The sequence below is a fragment of the Aulonocara stuartgranti genome, assembly GCF_965226115.1.
Source record: "Aulonocara stuartgranti genome assembly, chromosome: 14".
In the NCBI taxonomy this organism is placed as follows: domain Eukaryota; kingdom Metazoa; phylum Chordata; class Actinopteri; order Cichliformes; family Cichlidae; genus Aulonocara; species Aulonocara stuartgranti.
Window position 1 is genome coordinate 7,845,706 of NC_138950.1, and position 20,598 is coordinate 7,866,303.

General features: G+C 38.5%; 1 protein-coding gene across 3 annotated transcripts in view; it reads right to left on the reverse strand.

The window, feature by feature from the left end:
* Window positions 1–20,598, reverse strand: part of gab2 (GRB2-associated binding protein 2) — a 35,711-nt gene that overhangs the window by 8,491 nt on the left and 6,622 nt on the right. For all 3 annotated transcript variants that reach the window (XM_082503543.1, XM_082503542.1, XM_082503541.1), the window contains exons 2-3: window positions 12,381–12,681; window positions 657–885 (exon numbers count right to left, since the gene is read on the reverse strand). In XM_082503543.1, coding sequence (XP_082359669.1) covers window positions 657–885; window positions 12,381–12,681 — 530 coding nt within the window. The remainder of the gene's footprint in view (window positions 1–656; window positions 886–12,380; window positions 12,682–20,598) is intronic.

Sequence of the window (20,598 nt, forward strand, 5' to 3'; positions counted from 1 at the left end):
AAAAAGAAATTCAAATGTATCACTTTCAACATTTGGCAATTTGTCTTTGTAGTACTTTCAATGAAACACTTGATTAAAGAAATTTGCAACTCATTGCATTCAATGTTTGTCATTTTTCAAATGACTGATTAAGATAATTAAACACAAGTTGGGTCATGGCTGGATCTTGTTTAGAGCCTTTTTGCATTAATCTGACAAAATACTTTCATTTTTATAGTATTTGCTACACCGAATAAACAAAAAGATCCAACATCTGATTGTTTATTCTAATAATTATCAGCACAGCAAACCAAATGTTCATACCATGTTACAAAATGCAATCCATTATACCTTACCTTACATTTTCAAATTGGATCTAATTTCAGTGAATAATGAAAACCTTCTTTGTTTATACTTTCCACAATGCTTCATCATATGCGCTTCCACAGCACATGCGGCACTCACACTGACACACACACACACACACACACACACACACACACACACACACACACACACACACACACACACGGTGACATCACAATTCTCAACCCTAAAACGTTACTTCTAACCCTCAGAGGCTTCTAAGCTGAGGAAACGCTGTAAACCTGTACGTTGACCTGCATTAACGGAAAACAGGAAACTGACACAGGACGCCTGAAGGTCATGACCTTTACCGTGCACTTTCTGTCTTCCTGCTAATGCACTGGTGGAGGAGGAGGTAGTCCTGGGGCGCACTGTTGGACATGGAGTTATGGTGTGTGTGGCGCACAGGCACATCAAATGTGAAGAGCACTGGCTGGCTGGAATGGACGGGGGCAGAGGACTTGCGTTCTCCGGTCAAAGGAGCCATTGAGCCAGTGACATCTGCTCCAACAGAACGGGGCATATGGTGTAACCTGCCATCTGCAGAGAGGAGACATTGGGATAATTGATTATTTCACTTAGGTTAGTTTTCTGTAGAAGTGATATGTTACATAGTATTATGCTTTAGAAATTATGAGCTTAGTAATCATCCCTTACACATTTCACTTCTGCTGTCAAAGTCTTTGTACTAAAAGGTGAAAGGGTTCTAGGTCTTCAGATGACCTAGTCTTGTAGTTAGGTGCAATCAGTCTACACTCAAATCAATAGAGAACAGGGATTTATCTCCAGGGAAGACAGAAAATCGTATCCTCTTGCTTTTTGGGATGCAGTTGAACAGCACATGATCCAAGTTATCCTTTTTGACCAAGGTCAATGTGCCTGTTTTTTATTTTTATGGAGCCACCTACTGTTTTGCACAGTGGGACTATGTGAACAACATGATCTCACAATCTTATTGGTTCTGTGTGACATTCCTGATATTTTCCACTGAAAGACTATAAAGAAAAGACAAATCTGAGATGGGGATGCTGGAAATAGACTGGGCAGAAAGCCAAAATGAGGAGGTGCACACTGAGCAGAAGGAGTAGTGAGTAGGCAGCCCACTGAAACATCGACCTATGGTGCATTGTGCAACACTAGCTGATAGGCGAAAGAGAAAAAAAAATCTCAGCTACTGCTGACAGTAATCTCTTTCTTTCACTGTACAGTAAATGAAAGATTTTGCATAAGCAAGAATCTTTGAAGCTTAAAAAAAGAAAATACTATCTGACAACAGTCTTGAACCAAAACATATAAACGAGGACAAAAAGAAAACCTTTCCCTTTTTAGAAGCAGGAGGGAGTGTAAAATCAACTTTTCCGTCAGACAAATGACTAGTATTGCTTTTCACTTTTTCGTTGAATTTGTCTGTCCACTGTGACTCTCCTCAATCTTTATCAGGCCTTTACAAAGCAAGCTATGGGTCAAACTGCCCTTTAAGAAGAAGGCAATGTTCTGTGAGTCATAATATGTGCTGAGAAACAGATACAAATGTGGTGTGTGAGCATGTGTGTATGCATGTTGGACAGTTGGAGGGTGGGGGTTTTCTGGAGTCCAATTTGCTGAATGAGGTCACATCCATGCCTGAGGGGAAAAAAGGGCTATGCTATGAGGACTCCAAGCTAGTGGACACAAGCGAGATGCCCAGGCCCACAGCAACACAGGCGGGGACTCTCCCCAGTGATCCTCAATTACACCATTGTTCTGAGCAATTCCATTCTCCCTAGGCTGGTTAGGCATCATCTCCTTTCTCCACAAAAAGCTTTGTAAAAGCTTTCATCCAGTGCGGTGAGTACTAGGCCCATGAATATGGGTAGATATATTGATCTGTTGTCGAAAAATAGCCCCCGCCCCGCGCACCAGAGTGGACAGATGCAATGAAAAAAACAGAAGAAGGCTTGATGACTTTGATCCTGCGGAGAGAACAAAACTTCAACTAAAGAGTAACATGAGACAGCTGCACAAGATAATGTTTTTCTCTATGTTCTAAAAGATTTTTGATTAACTGCACATATCACTGTCAGAATCAGAACAACATGAAGGATGACTGCTTCAGTGTGCTGATGGAACAGCCTATATGGCTCATCACTGACACTAATGGACCTAATGATGTATGTTGCCACTGGAAAGCAATTCCAGCAACACAGAACAAAGCCGCAAAACAGAAACAGAGAGAAGAGCAGAAAATAAAAACACTCATATGTCCCCACAGATGCTACAAATTTTCGCTACACTAGTTAATGTACTGGGACGCTCAAAGTAAGGTGGAAAAATGCTTATTATTTACCGTTATTATCGTATAAATAACAATACCACAGCTTAAAAAGTAAGCCAATAAAACTAAGAGGAAGGAGTCAAATAAAATAAGAGGTTAGTAGTGATTTTTGTTTCTTTTTTTCTTCGGTTTTTAGTTTTGAGGCTGATTTCATTACCCAAAACGGTTTCTTTTCACTAAATTCAAACTGAAGCACCAACATCAAAGGCAGTTTAAAAAGACAAAGAGTTCTTTCCATGCTTGAAACAAATATCAGACCATCAACAGCAATGCATTGAAGGACCCTTTTGGTCGGTGAATGACACATTGCTTTGCTGGGTCAAAGAGCTCCTAAGTTCATGAGCAATTTTCCAATTATGTTCTATAATACATCACCTACTGTCTCATTGAGTCTGTGGCCATAATCTAATATAAGCTGGCTGCTGCTCAGAGGGCCAAAATTAGAACCATGCTGGATCACTCATGACAAGAAGGTCTTTGTAGAGTGCTCATTTCCTCCCAGTCCAACCAGAATAAGACATAGACATATGATAATTTAATATGAAATTAGAAATAAAAATAGAAAGTACCACTGACCTATTGAATTGAAATATACAGGAAGCAGCTGAATTTTTCATCAGCATTGCAAGTGAAACCCTTAAATACTGCATAAAAGATAATGATTTAAGGTACACTCTAAACACATGCCTTGAATGTAAGTACTTCAAAACCATTATTTCCTTAATGGTTTTTGTCAGAGATTGCACTTAACAATACTATCTTGTGGCTCAAACAGCTGCAGTAAGTACTGCACATTAACCTCAGATACATCAAGAGTGTACACAAAGGCCTGGCAGTGGTCTTGGTTTTGGTGGTGGTGCTGATGATTTTGGGGGTTGTTGTGTGTGTCTGAGTGCGAGACACAATAAGGTGACACAATATGTCTGACGTCTGCGTGCCCTTGAAAAGGAGACCACTACTTTTGGACGTTCATCTGAAAATATATTCATTACATGAGCACTAAACTGTTTCTACAGTGCTGAACATAGCTACATTATTTGTTGTCCAAATCTGCTTGGCAGTCTATAAAAAAAGCACTGTGTCCCAGTGGGCTACATACTGGGTCCATTTGGATGTGTGGTTGCTGAGGGTATGGGACGTTTCCATGACAGTGATATAAATGGATGAAGAAGAAACTAGGCTGCTGCTGACATGGGTAACATCAGCAGTGAAGAGAGATGTTTGCATGGCATTCTTACTCTGCTAGAGCAAGGTTTCCCTTGAAAAGAGTTCACAAGAGTATTATGCAGACTAAACACGCAGGAGCTGATCACGTTACCCCCCGTGCCCACTCAATACCATGTGAGCGTCACCATCTGACCCCACAGTAACATCAGTTTCCCCTCAAAACACTGCACTCATCAATCAATTAAATGGCTTGTGCTATTCTGGGCCTCTGTATCATAGCGTCTGGCTAAATTATAAAACTTAAAATAATTTTAAATTTCATGATCCACTTCTATAAGGTGATGGATTGATATAAAAAGAAATAAATAGATATAAATAGACTGTAAATAAAAGATAGACATGACCACTGGGATTTTGGATTCCTCTTTCAAAACCTTGAGTTTGGCATTTTAATTGTTAACATTTCTTTTTAAACCAAACACCAAAGGAGGGCTATGGATCTAGGTGAGCCATGGAGGGCACTGCATACAGCAGTATCTTATAAATCACAAGGTAGCAAAGCTCTAATTTATATCCTACCATATTCAATTTTACCTTAAAAATATAAAATATTAACATCATGCCGCATCAATTAAGACATAAGACAGGCAAACTGAGATGAGCAGGCGGGTTACTTTTTCATAGACTTCTATGGAACTGAATTTCTTTTTACAACCATAAGTAAGGAGTCGCCCCAAAGCTTTTAACATAAATGCACATTTAGGGGTCCAACTTATAAAGAGTGCGTACATTACCCCTGTCCCTAGTCATCTTAAAAACTTAGTACATATATACTTGTTAAAAATGGATGTAACATGTACTGTTAGATCTAATAATTCTTGCTTTACAGCATAGAAAATGGATACACTTGGAAATATCATTTTTTCCATGAGGTCTCCATTTGTACTGTCCACAAGTTTCTCTAAAATTAAACTTGTAAATCAACAGTCACATGGTGCTAATGAAGAATTGCAAGGTAGAAGGGGCAAAAGGAAATGGTCAGACACTAATACAGGATGAACATAACTTGTTCTGATTTTCTGCTTAAAAAAAACATATACCTAATAAATGCGTGTGTCACTTTTTCCTAATTGCTGTTTAGAAAAAGTGTAGGCATGAGAGTTATGCAGCTTCTAAGCAAGGTTTGAGCAGAATATCAGTGCAGCAAAGATTGCACTGTGGCTCATGTGATTACTCTGATTCATCTATGCATTTGAATTCATTTGTAAAATGATACTCCTTTAGTAGTAGCTTGCCGCCACTGTTTCTATAAACGCGCACATCATCCCTTCTGTTTTATTTGAACGTATTTTGATTTTATAAGGACAAGAAAATGCAAAGATTATCTTGGTTTCATAACTTTCACTACGGCTTTCAGTTTGCTGCAATAAGTTAAATTCCTGTCTTGAAAGGGAGCTTGACGTCTTGCCATTTCCTCCCACAGCATAACTGACTTTTCACGTTTTTTTTTTTCTTGCACGGTCAATGTGCAAGAAAAAAAAAAAAAACAATGACCAATTTTTTTTTTTAAATCTTTATATCTTTAAGCAGGTTCCTAGTACAAAATCTGTTCCTTTATTTATGAATGATCAAATGGGGAAGTTTCGAGTAGATCACAATATTCCCTCGACAGTAACAGTTCCATGATTTTTTTCAAAACTGGCCACATCCCTCCATTCATCCATTTTAATGCCTCTACAATTCAGGCTGCTGCATTTACAGTTATAAATAGATTTTTTTCATTTCATGGCTGCTAACATGATCCATCAAAAAACAAAACAATGGGTCCTATCATGTAAAAGATGGACCAAAGAAAGAAAAAGAAAAAAAAAAAAATCACCCCTAACTGGAGATTATCCTTGTCTCTGAGTTCAAACAGCCAGCCCAGAGCAGAACAAAGCCCATGATTGACGAGACGATGTTCCATTCATTAGATTGTGCTCGGGGGTGGGTCTCCCCGGGTGCAGGCACACGCCACACACCCAGCCATCAGCATCTGATAACAACAACACTCATCAACAGATTCTAAGAACAAGAAAAACATACAATTTGGGATGTGTCTATGTAAGGAAATCGGTTTCAAAATTACTTTTTAGTAATCCTCACTTTTGTCTAGTTAACAACAAATTGGTGTTGGACATCAATACTTGTTCAAAATGAAAATATTAACTGTAACATGCTTGCAAATGAAAACAACCACTAAAAGTGAACATGATTCTTTCTTTATGCATCTTTGAACATCCTAAAGCTGCTGAAATTCTTTATTTTACAAACAGAAAAGTCAACCCCTCTTCTATAACAATTTTGATGACGAGTGTGTACAATACATTCTCAAGTCTCTGGTTTTCAGAAATGCTGCCACTGATATTGTGGTTTGCATGGCATTGGCAGCAACAGAAACCTGTCCTCAGACTGCTCTTTGGCAGCAGAAACCTGACCTTCCAGAGCCATGGAGTCTCATTGTTTCAACAAAAATCAATGCAGATGAAGGGCACTTTGGGAGGGGAGAAGGCAGAAATGCATTTAGAGATTGTAAGACATGAAACAGGGACTGTGAAATATGGTTTGCATAGTATTTAAGCATACACATATACATATACATATATATATATATATATATATATATATATATATATATATATATATATATATATATATATATATATATATATATATATATGATACCTCAGGCAGCAGAAACCCAAGAATGAGGAGGGAGACGAGGAACCATCATGGAAGGACAGGCCCCTGCACGGTATGTACCACCGGCAGATAGAGGAGGTGGCTGATATCCAGAAATCCTACCAGTGGCTGGACAAAGCTGGACTGAAAGACAGCACAGAGGCACTAATCATGGCAGCACAAGAACAAGCTCTGAGCACAAGATCCATAGAGGCTGGGGTCTATCACACCAGGCAAGACCCCAGGTGCAGGCTGTGTAAAGATGCCCCAGAGACTATCCAGCACATAACAGCAGGGTGCAAGATGCTAGCAGGCAAGGCATACATGGAACGCCATAACCAAGTGGCCGGCATAGTGTACAGGAACATCTGTGCCGAGTATAACCTGGAAGTCCCGAGGTCAAAATGGGAGATGCCCCAAGGGTGGTGGAGAATGACCGAGCTAAGATCCTGTGGGACTTCCAGATACAGACGGACAAAATGGTGGTGGGTAACCAACCGGACATAGTGGTGGTAGACAAACAGAAGAAGACGGCCGTAGTGATCGATGTAGCGGTTCCCAATGACAGCAATATCAGGAAGAAGGAACACGAGAAGCTGGAGAAATACCAAGGGCTCAGAGAAGAGCTCGAGAGGATGTGGAGGGTGAAGGTAACGGTGGTCCCCGTGGTAATCGGAGCACTAGGTGCGGTGACTCCCAAGCTAGGCGAGTGGCTCCAGCAGATCCCGGGAACAACATCGGAGATCTCTGTCCAGAAGAGCGCAGTCCTGGGAACAGCTAAGATACTGCGCAGGACCCTCAAGCTCCCAGGCCTCTGGTAGAGGACCCGAGCTTGAAGGATAAACCGCCCGCAGGGGCGTGCTGGGTGTTTTTATATATATATATATATATATATATATATATATATATATATATATATATATATATATATATATATATATATATATATATATATATATATATATATATATATATATATATAGAGAGAGAGAGAGAGAGAGAGAGAGAGAGAGAGAGAGAGAGAGAGAGAGAGAGAGAGAGAGAGAGAGATTTACAGAGCAACAGCGAGAGCAGTAGAGCAGTCTGCTCTTAGAGTAACAAAACTTTAAGGATATTACATAACTGACAAATATATTTGCACACTAGGTCCTCTAAAGAAGAACAATACTAAGAGTATTAGCACAAGTAATGTGCCAAATGCCATACTGGAACTGACTGGAAAATGTATGAATGCAAGTGTGAGAAAGTGTGCATATGAAAAGGGAAACAGAAAAGCAATGAGTCACATTACAAGATAGCGAGACAACAAGAGGGTTGTGTAACAATGAACTGTTAAGTGCTACAATTGGCCATCCTTCCTAATAGTTTTGACTTGAGCTGCAGCTTACCTCTTACTTCTAAGTTGATAAAGCCAACTTTGACTGACAAAAGGTAACTTCAGATCAAGGTGCTGATATAAGAGATCCTGCCAAAAATTCACACTGACAGTGTAGCAAGAACAAGAAGTGTGACACTTTGCACAATCTGTAATATTGAGTTCTTGCTGTTACTGGACTGCAACAGTTGTTGAAAAACTAAAATATGGAAGCTGATTTAATCAAGTCTCTGTATGACACGAAACACGATATCTGCATAATTTAGTATTTGTGTTTGTATGTCTCTGTCACATTATGCAATTTCCATAAGAGGAAGCAACTTCTTATTTGTTTTCCAGCCTAGCTTGTTTTCTTTCAAAGAGGGAATTCCCAGTCTGTTAGATGACACACTCACGTCATTGCTGCAGCTGCCTGCTAAGAGAAGAACCCATAAAATATCTTTACAGGTAAAGGATGTTTATCATATTTGATTTTCTATTAGCTTCAGTGAGCATCCACATATGCTAGCACCTTCATGAAAATATAATCACAAAACACAGAAATGAAAGATTGAGCAACCGATCAGATTTCAGCAATTAACAACAGTTGATTTGTTGCATGGTTAAATGGCTCACCCCCCACGAGTGCTATGTGTTCATGGCACGATTGAGATCAGAGAGGTTGGAGGAAGAATACTGATGCAGGCACAAGGTCACAAGGTTGCATCGTTACTGCACGCCTCCTCGTCCCCTCCACTTCTCTTACTAACAAACATTTGCTCAGTGACCTCAAGGCAGTTTCTTCCAGCTGGAATGTGATAAAAAAAATAATAAAAGATCTACCACAAGGCAGGAACGTGTTGTCAGAACGGTACTGAAAGATTTCAACAGCAGTTTTGGTTATTAGCTAAAATATAATCCAGAGTACTTACATCCTTTTTTGACCATAATTACTGGCACTTCTGTTGGCAGTCAATTATCTGTGGTTGACAAAAGCCCAGCTGGGGTCACTAATGGCAAAGATACTTCCGGCTGCTCCTTTATTCACATAAAGAAGCCATAGGGCCAAGCTCCTAAAGTTTTTAAGAGGTATTATATAAAAAAATATTCTGCTTTACACTACTTACTACATTACTTTTGTATTAAAGCAAAAATGTTCAGTTTCATGTATTATTAACTTGAATTAAGGTTTGCAACTGTTTTAGAAAAAGGTTCATATTTTCCCCACTTAAAGAGAATTTCACAAAAAATGTTGTGGTGACGGTGGTTATGCTGTTGAAATACAAGCCATTTCCTCTTCAGATGCTACGAGACACAATGTGGTGACAGCACTGGTGAGTTTTTCTGATATTCTGGACTGGGTGCAGTTTGTACTTTGCTGTTAAATTTTTATCAGAGCAAAAAATTCAAAATAATGTGCCTATCTGAACTCTTCTAAAGCACTAGGCCATACTACTATTCTTGACTCTTCATCTACTACGCGACCTGAAGTCAGGCAATTGTTCAAGGATTTATGAGTCAGCACATTTGATGATTTTTGCATTAAAAAAACCCACATGATTACTGACTTTACAAATAGTAATAAAATAGTAATTAAAAAAAGCACATTACTATAATGTGATGTCAATAATGCAATACTGTTTTGTAATGCACACAAAAAATTCAAACGTAATCTTTAAACAAATAAAAACTCTGGATATAGGGTTTGTAGAGCTTTTAAAGCCCTTTAAGGTAAACTTTAGATTTTGCTCTGTATAAATGAAGGACTTTACAGGGTACATTACTGGATCTTGGAGTAACAGTTTTTTTTCCACATTGAGTCCGAATTCTTTACTAATTGTATCAACATGCCCTTGCTTTTTCAACAGGACAGCAGTACTGAAAGGCAAAATGTGCAACACTAGCTAACTGCACAGTGGGCGAGTGTTGATAGATGCAGTTGAAGATGTGATCATTTATTTTCACTGAGACACTGAGAACAAGCTGATAGCAAACAAGGCACCAGGCAGGCGGTACTACCAGGAAAGGAAGGATGGATCTGCATGAAAGTCAACAACTTACTCCCTGGAAAATTCTGACCTGTGCACAAAACTCTTGTGTAAAGCTAGTTTTACAAGGAAGTTAAATGTGGACTGATCTTGAGATGTGTTTGGTGATAAATATTTGCATCTAGTAACAGATGGGAAAGAGACCAGGATGAAGAGGCAATGCTTTTTAATTTAAAAAAAAAAAAAAAAAAAAAAAAAACACACACACACACGCACACACACACAAAAAACAATAGCTTTAGCTTGTCTGGGTGGGGGAGGAGTGATACACAAAATATTTTAATCTTCAAAAAAAGACTCCTTTTATATCACACATAGCTACAACACCTATTCTATTGTTATGCTCAATTTTAGCCCCTGTTTGCCCCTCCCAGCACATCAGCACGCATGATAATTAGCCAATATCAGTTATTTATGTAACCACGGTAACTCTTTGAGGTACTGTTGACTGCGAGCCATCAGTGTAGCTGCTAAGAATACCCTGTAGCCACAGGTGGCTACTAATATTTAGAGTGGTTATTTTGCATTTAAATATTGCAAAAATAAAGTATTGTGCTAAGCTTTAACTCATGTAAATGGTTATTTTTGTTGTCATAAAATCTTCACTTCAGTGGTTTACATTAGTGTAAATGGGCAGCTTTTATTTCACTACTTTAGGCCCCTATAGTAATTTTGTCATCTCCACCAGTACTGCTGTGAAAACAAGCCAGAAGCATGACTGTATTAAGTCCCGTGACCATTTTTTTCATGGTAATCAAATTTTGCTCGCTGTTGTCAATTATCACCCCATCCAATCATACACTGAACATGACTTCCACATAGCTAGCCAAACCAAATATGGTCACTTTCAGTTCAGAAACAATACCAAACGCCAGGACAGCAATGGCCGAAATGCCAAATGCAAAGCTTAAAAATAGTAGCCGACAAACGGTACTGTCATGAAGGGGAACCATGGGAGCACAAGAATTTTTAAGAAAGATGAATCGGATAAAATCCCCCGAAAAAACATTTTCATGCCCATCTCCAGCATTAAAACACTTGAAGTACTTATTAGTTCTAGTTTGCCGTGCTAATTAAAATCAGAGTTTATCTGAAGACGAAAACCCTCAAGCACAAACAATACCAGGAATCGAGATTCCTTCAAGTGGCTTTTCAGAGAATTCACTTAGACAAAAAAGGATGTTAAATTACAATTTATCATCTAATAGTATAAAAATAGAACCTGACTGTCACTGACTAAATAGTTCTGTGAATACAACGAAATAGTTACTTCCCTGTGAAAAGGCTGATGTGGTGCGCACACTAAAGAGGCTGTACTCACTACAGCAGTTGTCATGACATACACACTTTCCAAACCCACTCACTTAGCCTTACTCTGCTGGCCATAGTTGATACAATTTCAAATTCATCACAGGACTTTCATAATTATTGAACGTGAACCAAAGAGCTCTCCTCATCATGTGAGGATTATTACACTCTTCCTAGTTGTTTTTAATTCCACACCTGGTCATATTGCATGTTACACATGATCAACCATGTGCACAAAGACTAACGTCCACCAGCTGCCAGATGGCGGGAAAACAACAGCAAGAATATAATCTGGATAAGTTGGAATAAAAATAATAAAAATGCAGAGCATCATGAGCTATAGTAACTGTAGCTATATATATTTATATTTACTGTAACTATGGAGATATTTTTACACACACCAAAAATCTTGATCTATGGATTGTCATCTATAAAAGCAATCCATTCACATGTACAATGGATCGTAACTTAAGCGGTACCAAAATCTATAACAAAAACAAACTTCTAAAATATCTCATAACCAGAAAAAAAACATTCTGGATATAAAAAAAGTAGAGGGATGACCATTTCTTTAAAAATAAAAAAAATATTGGAAAAATCTATATCAGTCTCAGACAATGTGTCTATTTATTTGACAGAAATGTTGCCATTGACATTATGTGGTTAAATCTCTGTTCAAAGTTCAAATAACATGCAAAAGTACAACAGAGGATTCATAAAAGACAGATGACTATATTCTGCTTTATAAAACTGTATAAAACTGTATACATTGTTATATGATTATTTTTGGAGTGTTTATTTATTAAAAGCATTAGGTGATGTTTTTAAGCTTTCCTGAAAAGCAGAAAAGAAGCAATGCATCCCTTTAACATCTTAAGTGAGTTGTTTTTTGGTTATTTTGGTCTGTAAAAGATTTTTTGAAAATTTGAATTCAAGGCAGACTAAATCACAGATCAACAGCAAATTAATTGTCTCGGCTAGCCCAAGAGATAATACATGGCAATACAAAGTAAAATTCTCAGAGATTTATTTTAGTGAATTAAAGATTTTAAAAAAGAGGATAGAAGGAAAGACAAACAGAAACCGAGGCTGATAGATGAGCAACTGTGTTTCTGTTCCCTACCGTGGCTGTCGTCCGACTGGTTGAAACCACACAGGTGGCAGATGGAGCGGACCCACTTGTTCATCTCTTCCTCAGTCTCAGCTACAAGATAGAAAGTGCGGTCTACAGTCTTGATGTCAAATACATAGCTGTCCTGGAACTCCTTCCTCTTAAAGGTCAGGCCTGCATCGACCTGCTCACAGCACTGCAGGTCGATCACCCGAATGGGCTTCTTAGAGTGATCATTCTTGTAGTACTCCAGAACGTCAGGGTCACCACTCATGCGGCCACTGCGAAGTATAAACCAGCGTTTCTTCCATGCCTGGAAATGAGATTGAAAATGTAAGAACGTGAATGCAGAACAAAACAAAGCAAAACGAAACACAAATACCAAATTATACAAAAGTTTTATTTAAAAAAATATATATATACAGACATATATACAAAAATATATACATTGTCATATATACATATATATATGTTTATATAAACACACACAATATATAGTTGGACTGTAAGCGTTGCACAAAAAGACAAAAGCTATTTCTGCACATACAAACCACACATAAGCGTATGTGTGTTAGACACTGTGGGGTGAGGGGGCAGCAGGTGTTTGCTCTCTCCCAACGTATTTCCTGTGCCGATATCCCTCCTTAGGCTGAGACTAGCAGCGCTCCTCTAACACAGCTTCAGACTGCAGCCTCCTGCCACCTTAAAAACTGGTAATTCACACTTCTTCGGTCCAATCAAAATCATGCCACATCTGCAAATCATCATGTCAATTTTTGTCTGAGAGTAAATAAGCATTGTGCATCGTAACCACACGAAAAGCAGCAAAAGGTTCATATTTGATAATGTAAACAGCTATAATAACAAGAGAACTACAATGTCACACATTTCACACCATTAACATTGTTGTATGTATCAAATGGAAACGAGTAAAGGAAGAACGATGGCTTTCAATACAACAGTTGAATGTAGTTTTCCAGTGGCTGTCTAAAGGGACTCTGTGTTCTCTATGTTCAGAAACAAAAGAGGAAGATAGACCAGGAAGGCAAAGGAGGAGTAAAGGAGGGTTGGGGAGAGTAGGGGGAGACTTTTGGACATTTGCCATGATGCACTGCACTTCTGCAAGGCAATGTCTCACGTTCAGGCTGCTGACACACAGGATTCTGCAAGCACTCTCTCTCTCTCCATCAACACAGACACTGCTGCAAGGCTAACACCTCCCCCCAAACAGACACACACACACGGCAGAAAAATGGATTGTACTGATGTCTCTAGTGCCTTTCAGAAAGATTCCTAACCTCCTTGGAAAATAAGTATGCTAAATGTTTTATTTAGTTAGACCATTACTTCTGTGATGCAGAGGTCAGATTAATGGATAAAATAGCTTTGATATCTTTACCCTGCCCATGAAAACAAGCCTCAAATGAAATGAAGTAGTTAAGCATTTTGGTGATGTGAGAAATAAAGAGAGAAAAAAAGAATACATGTATGGATAGCAACAGGGACCCATAAAGAGATTAGACCTGTTAGTTTTATGAAAAGGTGGTTGCCGCTGAAAAGTAAAACTTAGGAGAGAGCTGCTGCAATGCCGGCCTACATGCCTGGTCCAACAAAACGACCTAGACTGAATACTACTAAGACGAACAATCAATCACAGGCCCTTTGAGAGACCTGGAAAAAATCCAACATGATATTCCTTCTCGACTTCTCTAAGAGGCGTTAAAGCAGGCTGCATGTTCTTGATGCCATTTAGCACCTTTAGCCAAAAAGCTTAGATGCTGAAAAACCAGAAGCACGCCCACAAAGTAGGAAAAAAAAAAAACCTTCAAAAGGCACAACCAAAACTACATGTAGAAAATAGCAACTAGTGCAGCTGTTCCAATACCTCCACCCCAACTCACTGAAAGTAAGACACAGTCAGGTATTGAAGTACTTTGTGCTTGAGGAAAATGGCCATGGGGTGATGCCTGACTTGCAGAAGGTAACCAATGTTATCAAGCTTTTGAGACCAAGAGAGAAAGTACTACTAATTTAGCAAAGCACCAAAAACACCAGGACCCAGATCTGCTCGAACAGTTCAAGGTGGATGAGTTTCAGTAACAACAACTAAAGTATTATCCTACTTTGACATTACCACCGTGAAATGAAGTATGTCCCATAGGCTAAAATGTTTGCAAAAGCAAAATGCTTAACCTTATGCAATGTAACTAATATCACACCTTGTAGTAACATTAGTAGGCCAATATTTCATTCTGTGCCCTGTCAACAAAGTATAATGTTAACACTTTAAATAAATACATTTTTAAGCACATGGGATAATAATAATTTTGTTGTGGTATCAAAATGAGTATTGAGAACTGTATAATTCTACGCGTATTGGTTCCACCTACTATGTTTGTGTCATGATCTTCCTAGAGCATAATACTACCTTTCTTTGATCAGATGCACAACTGACACCTTCAAATTTATTTCAAAGATATATCTTTCTAAAGAGGTTTAACCAAATGCATCCCTTAGATTTGCTATTTTATGAATTTGCTGCGAGCTGTTCCCATTTTTTTTACTTTCTAAAATGTTTCACAAAATAATGTGTTAAACAGTGGTGTTTAATTACGATAAAGTACATTTCTGAGACAAATGTCATCATACCAATGGTTATTTTGACATTCTTTCTTGAACACATACTCTTTTCTGTTTTTTTCCAGGAAGTGCAGATTGTTATCTTATATTCGGCGTCTAACTGAAGTTCTCTTGAGGTACTAGTTTGCAATACTGTCTGTTTATTTTCTTTCAGACTGATAAACTGATAAAAGCTGTAGGCAGTATCATCTTAATAGTCTTGATAGTACAGCTGTGCTGCTGTACCACTAACCCCATATTCAGGAAGTAGAAAGAAGTGTGAACAAGATAATCAGCAGCATCTTCATGAAATGTAATACTGTGAAACATGTATTAGGTCATTTCTTGCTATGAGATGTTTTTTTTTAATGTTTACTGATACTGATAATAACAACAAAGGTTGTGTGGAAACTGTCAGCAGTGATACTCCTCAAATTTGCACCTAAATGCTTCTGCTGGCGTATGAACTTATTTCACAGAAATAGAAACACAGGGGAGTTATCACACTCCTCCAAAAGAACCAAGCAGAGCACCATTTAAAGAAAAAAGAAAAACCACAAACAAAAACAAAGTTCCACAAAGCTCTTTGATTCAATGCTATTACAATGCATTTAAAAAAATCTCCATAACTCTGGCGAACCCCATTTAAATATTTTTGCCTTTTCTGGAAAGACAGAGCATCACTTAATTGAGACCTGGAGAACTGCCCAGTTTCAAAAGGTCAGTGCAACCCAGTTGGGTTATTCCTGGTATCCCTCGGTTGCAACCAGCACATTAAAACAGGACAGCTCTCAACAACAGAGTGAAGAAAATTTATCTAGAAATCTTTATGCTAATCAGAACATTACTCAGTTGTTGGAAAATGAAGCTGTTGCTTACAAACAAATCACAACTCGCATAAAATAAAGGGGAAGACTAAAAACAACAGTTACACGTCATGTTAAGCTTCCCACGAAATGCAATATTATCTTAATAATGCAACTGGCACTGTAGCCTCTTTCCCAGTGAACTGAATCATAAGGGAGTAAGACACAAGGAAACGAGCATACTCACCCCACTGCCTGTACTACAGAGCATGTCTAAGCACATCAATCACACTGTAAGTAGTGGGAAACAAGGGCTGAAGCTGTAAAATAGTCTGTATTCTCCCATATCTCTAAGCTGGATGAGGGATGTGTTTAAGCTGCATCAGTGTTTAGCAAAAAAAAAAAAAAAAAAAAAAAAAAAAGGGCGGGTGGTGTCTCAGCACAGAAATAATGCCATAAATAACGCCCTTGTTAACAACTAGACCGGGTAGTTCATGGGACCAGTGAGAGAGCTCTAGGCCAGGCCACTGATCACACTCAAAACTAATATGGTGACAGAGAGCTGCACCATTGTCTGAGCAATGTACTGCAAACTATACAGGACATGTGGCATCTCCCATGTACTAGTATTATTTCATCAAGTCAAAGTCTAATAAAGAAGAAGCAGAAAACAGGACAACAGTCCTGTGTAAAGCACAACACAAAAATGTTAATGCTAGTGAAAGCACAACAGCCAAAGTTTACCCCCCCTGCATGAGCACTTTAAGGCTTCCAAGAATTCAATTCGATCATCCAATAAAAGCTTGATATTACCTTGTTTCAGCAGTGTCGTTTGTCCTGTGCTGATGGCAGCTGGCTACAGATACAGAAACAGCAGCGGCATACAAAAGACAATGTGTGCATGTACTGTAGATGGATAGGAAGGAAAACACTCAATACCAAAACCATACAAAACAATTCTATGACTGTGGTTGCATCTAAAAATAGGACTAAAACTAGCTAATATTGCTGGCTCCTTTTGTTATTTAGGATGTTTTTTTTGGCAGACTTTGAAACCAATTGTGTAGGAAAACAAACCAACTCAGAAATAAGCTCCCGCTTCACAGAAATAGGAGGACGCAGTTATCTGGTATGTGTTTTATATCAAACTTAGCATCATAAATACAGTGTCATCCAAAAATGTATTGTACTGGCTCGTCTACTGTAAAACACAGTAAAAACAGGCTCTGTCTGATGTACGCGAACAAATAGAGCCTCGCAGTGCCAATCACACCGTCTAATGAACTTGGAGATGGCCGTGGCCTAAACAATTATCTAAGGTGTGCCTTTTACAACACTACGGATATACATAGTGTGTGGTTAGTAGTAGGCTGTGTCAACAGGCTGGATGGCGTACATCAGTCAACATGTTTTTAAATGTGCATGAGCAAACAGTCATGACTATGCTATCCAAGCTAGGGGTTAGAATAGTCTTGTTTACATCTGGTACTATTAAAGGAGTGAAAGAAGAGACAACAGGTTGTGTTTCTTTGACTGTACCTCCTCTGGTTTACCGGATGCTGTAGTATACACACACACACACACACACACACACACACACACACACACACTACACAGCTGCACAAACACTGGCACTGTAGAGCTGCAGCAGACCCTCTGTAATCACCCTGCGTGTCTTTGTGTACATTTTCTAATCTACTACCAGCTTTTATTATGGTCATATTGTGGAAAAGGGAATTACATCATGTCATCTTTACTTGGTTTAAGCTGAATTGGACACCTCGGCCGGCGTGCCCTTGTTTAATAGCGCTCACACACTAAAAACACCTGAGAGACGGCACGAAAACAAACAGGTGCTTGCTCATTGCCAGTGAAGTAAAGTAAAAAGTGATAAACAGGATTCGCTGGTCACTTTTACCTCCCATGAAATCTTATTTGTGAAATTCATTAATAATAGTAGACAACAAGGAGTGCTCATACAGTGTTAGCATGATGTAGCTTTTCATTCCACTCATCCTAAGCAACTGTCAATTATAGTAGCCCTCCTACAAAAAAAACCCCCCATATTTATCCTATAACAGTGAAATGAAGGAGGAATCTTTAATACACAATACTTTAATTTTTGTGCCTGTCACATGCTGCTTGATTATGGTTTAAAAGAAAAATCTTTCAACAAAAGAACAACAGTGAGGATGACTTTGCAACATGTGAATTAGGAAGGACAATGGTTAAAATGACCGTGACTCTGTGAGTAAATGCCTAAACACTTGTGATTCCAGTTTATGCGAGAGGAGACAAAGCTGGATACACAATGACAACAGAGCCCTGATTATCCAGTCCCAATCAATAGCAGGTCACACATAACAACACATTGTAGGAGCAGGCTGGAGTTTGAGCAAGTGAGGGAATGTGATCGAGATTAAGCTGAAGAATAGCACACGGCCATCTACACAGCACAAAAACACAGCGTAATCTGAATTATTCTCGAAAACTCCTAGAAAACAAAACAATGAGGTACTCAATCTGCAAGAGAGGAGAATGATAATCCACTAAAAGTAAGTTTGTCTTGTCTGTGCTTAAAAGGTACCATTCATCTGTATTTATCTATACGACATCCATTTATATAATCTTACATAAGCCACAAATGGTTCTTTGGAAGCTGTAGAGTTCACATGGGTTCTGAGTAAGATGCTAAGCAGACAAAGTTTATAAAAGACATTCTGGAGCACTTGCAATAAATTTAGGTTACAAACAAAATGTGCCAACAGTATGCATCGTTAGCCGCTACATTTACTGAGTGGAGAAGAGTGGGACGCAGCTTTGTCCCAGCCTTGTGCCCAGTAAGGTAAACATGAAAAAACGTTAAACAGAAGAGTTTCTGTGAGTATAAACTACTGGGGAATATAGCAAATGCATTAGAGCACTCCTGCAATTTAAATCAAACCACTCATGTTTCCCAATAGTCAAAACACTAGCCTTGGAAGGACAGCAGCTGGAATACATAACACATAAAGATAAGGCCTAAACATGCCCATAAATTCTCGTAAGTTAATAAAAGGTCAGAGGTGAGCTAGAGACTGCAAATACAGACTAGGTCCTCTGAACACAACTTCATATGCAGAGTAGAGCCTCGTACCTTTGAGCTTTCATAACATTTTAGCAAATAGGATTCCAAATACCACGCCATCACATCACTATGACAGACAGCCTCATCGCACAGGTGTGACGATGATCAAGAGGGATGCAACATTTGGTACCTACTGCTCTCATTCACTCGCTTTACGGGGGCGATGATCTGCAAAATCTGCAACACAGCCTTTGAAAAACAACCTCTAAAAAGCTCTCTGTAGATATAATCAGCCTCAATTGATGGTTGAACAGTTGCATCATTATGAAAATGAGTAATCGCTCGCCATGTCTCCGTATCAGAAAAAGGCTGGGCTTATTTAGATGAGCCCACCCTGACAGTTTAACTAACGAGAAGCATTATCTTTAATCAGAACTCTTTGTGTTGCTTCCTCTGCCATCTGCGTCAGCTTGTACACGTCTACGCGAATGTGCTGTGAACATCTCCTGATCTTTCTAATTCCTTGCAAGGTGGTTTTATATATCTTATATATAGTGAATTAGACGTCTCTGGAATGGAAGTGGTCCTGTGAGCAGAAACATTTCCATACAAGGAGAAAATCTGACCACAGTGAGGTTTTTGTTGGAGAATCACTCAAATGGATTCGCAAGCTACATGTCTATGAGGTCATGTGCATCACTGAAGTCAGCCACCGACATTTTTGTCAAGGTCTTACTGAAAGTTTTGTGCAACACAATATAGATGTATTTTTTTGTTTGTTTTGTTTGAGAATAAGATGATCAAAAAAATTAGCATTTTAATTTCATGATGCTGCTTTTTAATGACCAACAATTTTTCTTTTTTTTTTTTTACAAGTTTTACAAGTTCTTCTATTATTTTTATGTGCTCAGTTTTCATGGTCCTTGTGCCTTAATGGTAAGAATTTCTTTTTTGTATGAATCAAAAATATACAGCCACTTTGCCGTGTTACTATAATTTGTGGTGTGAAATAGCGTTTGTATTTTTAAATTTGGGAGAAATAACCTTTAAGACTGGACAAAACCTGAATATGAACTTTACTTAAGGCAGCAGACAGATGATTTGCAAAATACTATTAATTAAGCTATAATTTAAAAAGACACCAATGTAGTACATTTAATAAGTGGCGCATTTAATGACCATTTTACAACTTAAAATGAATAAATGTAGTTGTTAAATTAGATTTACAAGGCACTAATTCCCAACATCCCGGTTAACTTTACATTAAAACTTTACATCCCCAATATTACACAGAGAAAATCAACGAGTCCCTCTGAGCAAGCACAACATGACTGTGGGGAGAAAAGTTTCCTCTCACATGAAGAGACCTCCAGCAGAGCCAGACCCAGAGAGGTGGCCCTCTGCCTGGACCAGTTGGGAAAGTGAAGAAAGAAAAGAAAAGCACAGAGAGATGAAAACAGACAAAAATAAAATAAACACTTGGCAGGTTTCTGGGTCCAGCAACAGCAAATCAGGGACAGACCTGATCCAGAGCTATCAATGACTGTATTAAAAGACATATATTATTTAAAGATAGGTGCTAAATACTTAACATTTGCTTTATCATCTTGACTTTTTTTGTGCCAGAAATAATCATGGTGAAGATCCCTAAAGAAATCATGTGGTTACAGTTGCTCCAGTAACAGACTGAACAGAATTACATAATACAACATATTAAAAAGTCACAAAAATAATAATA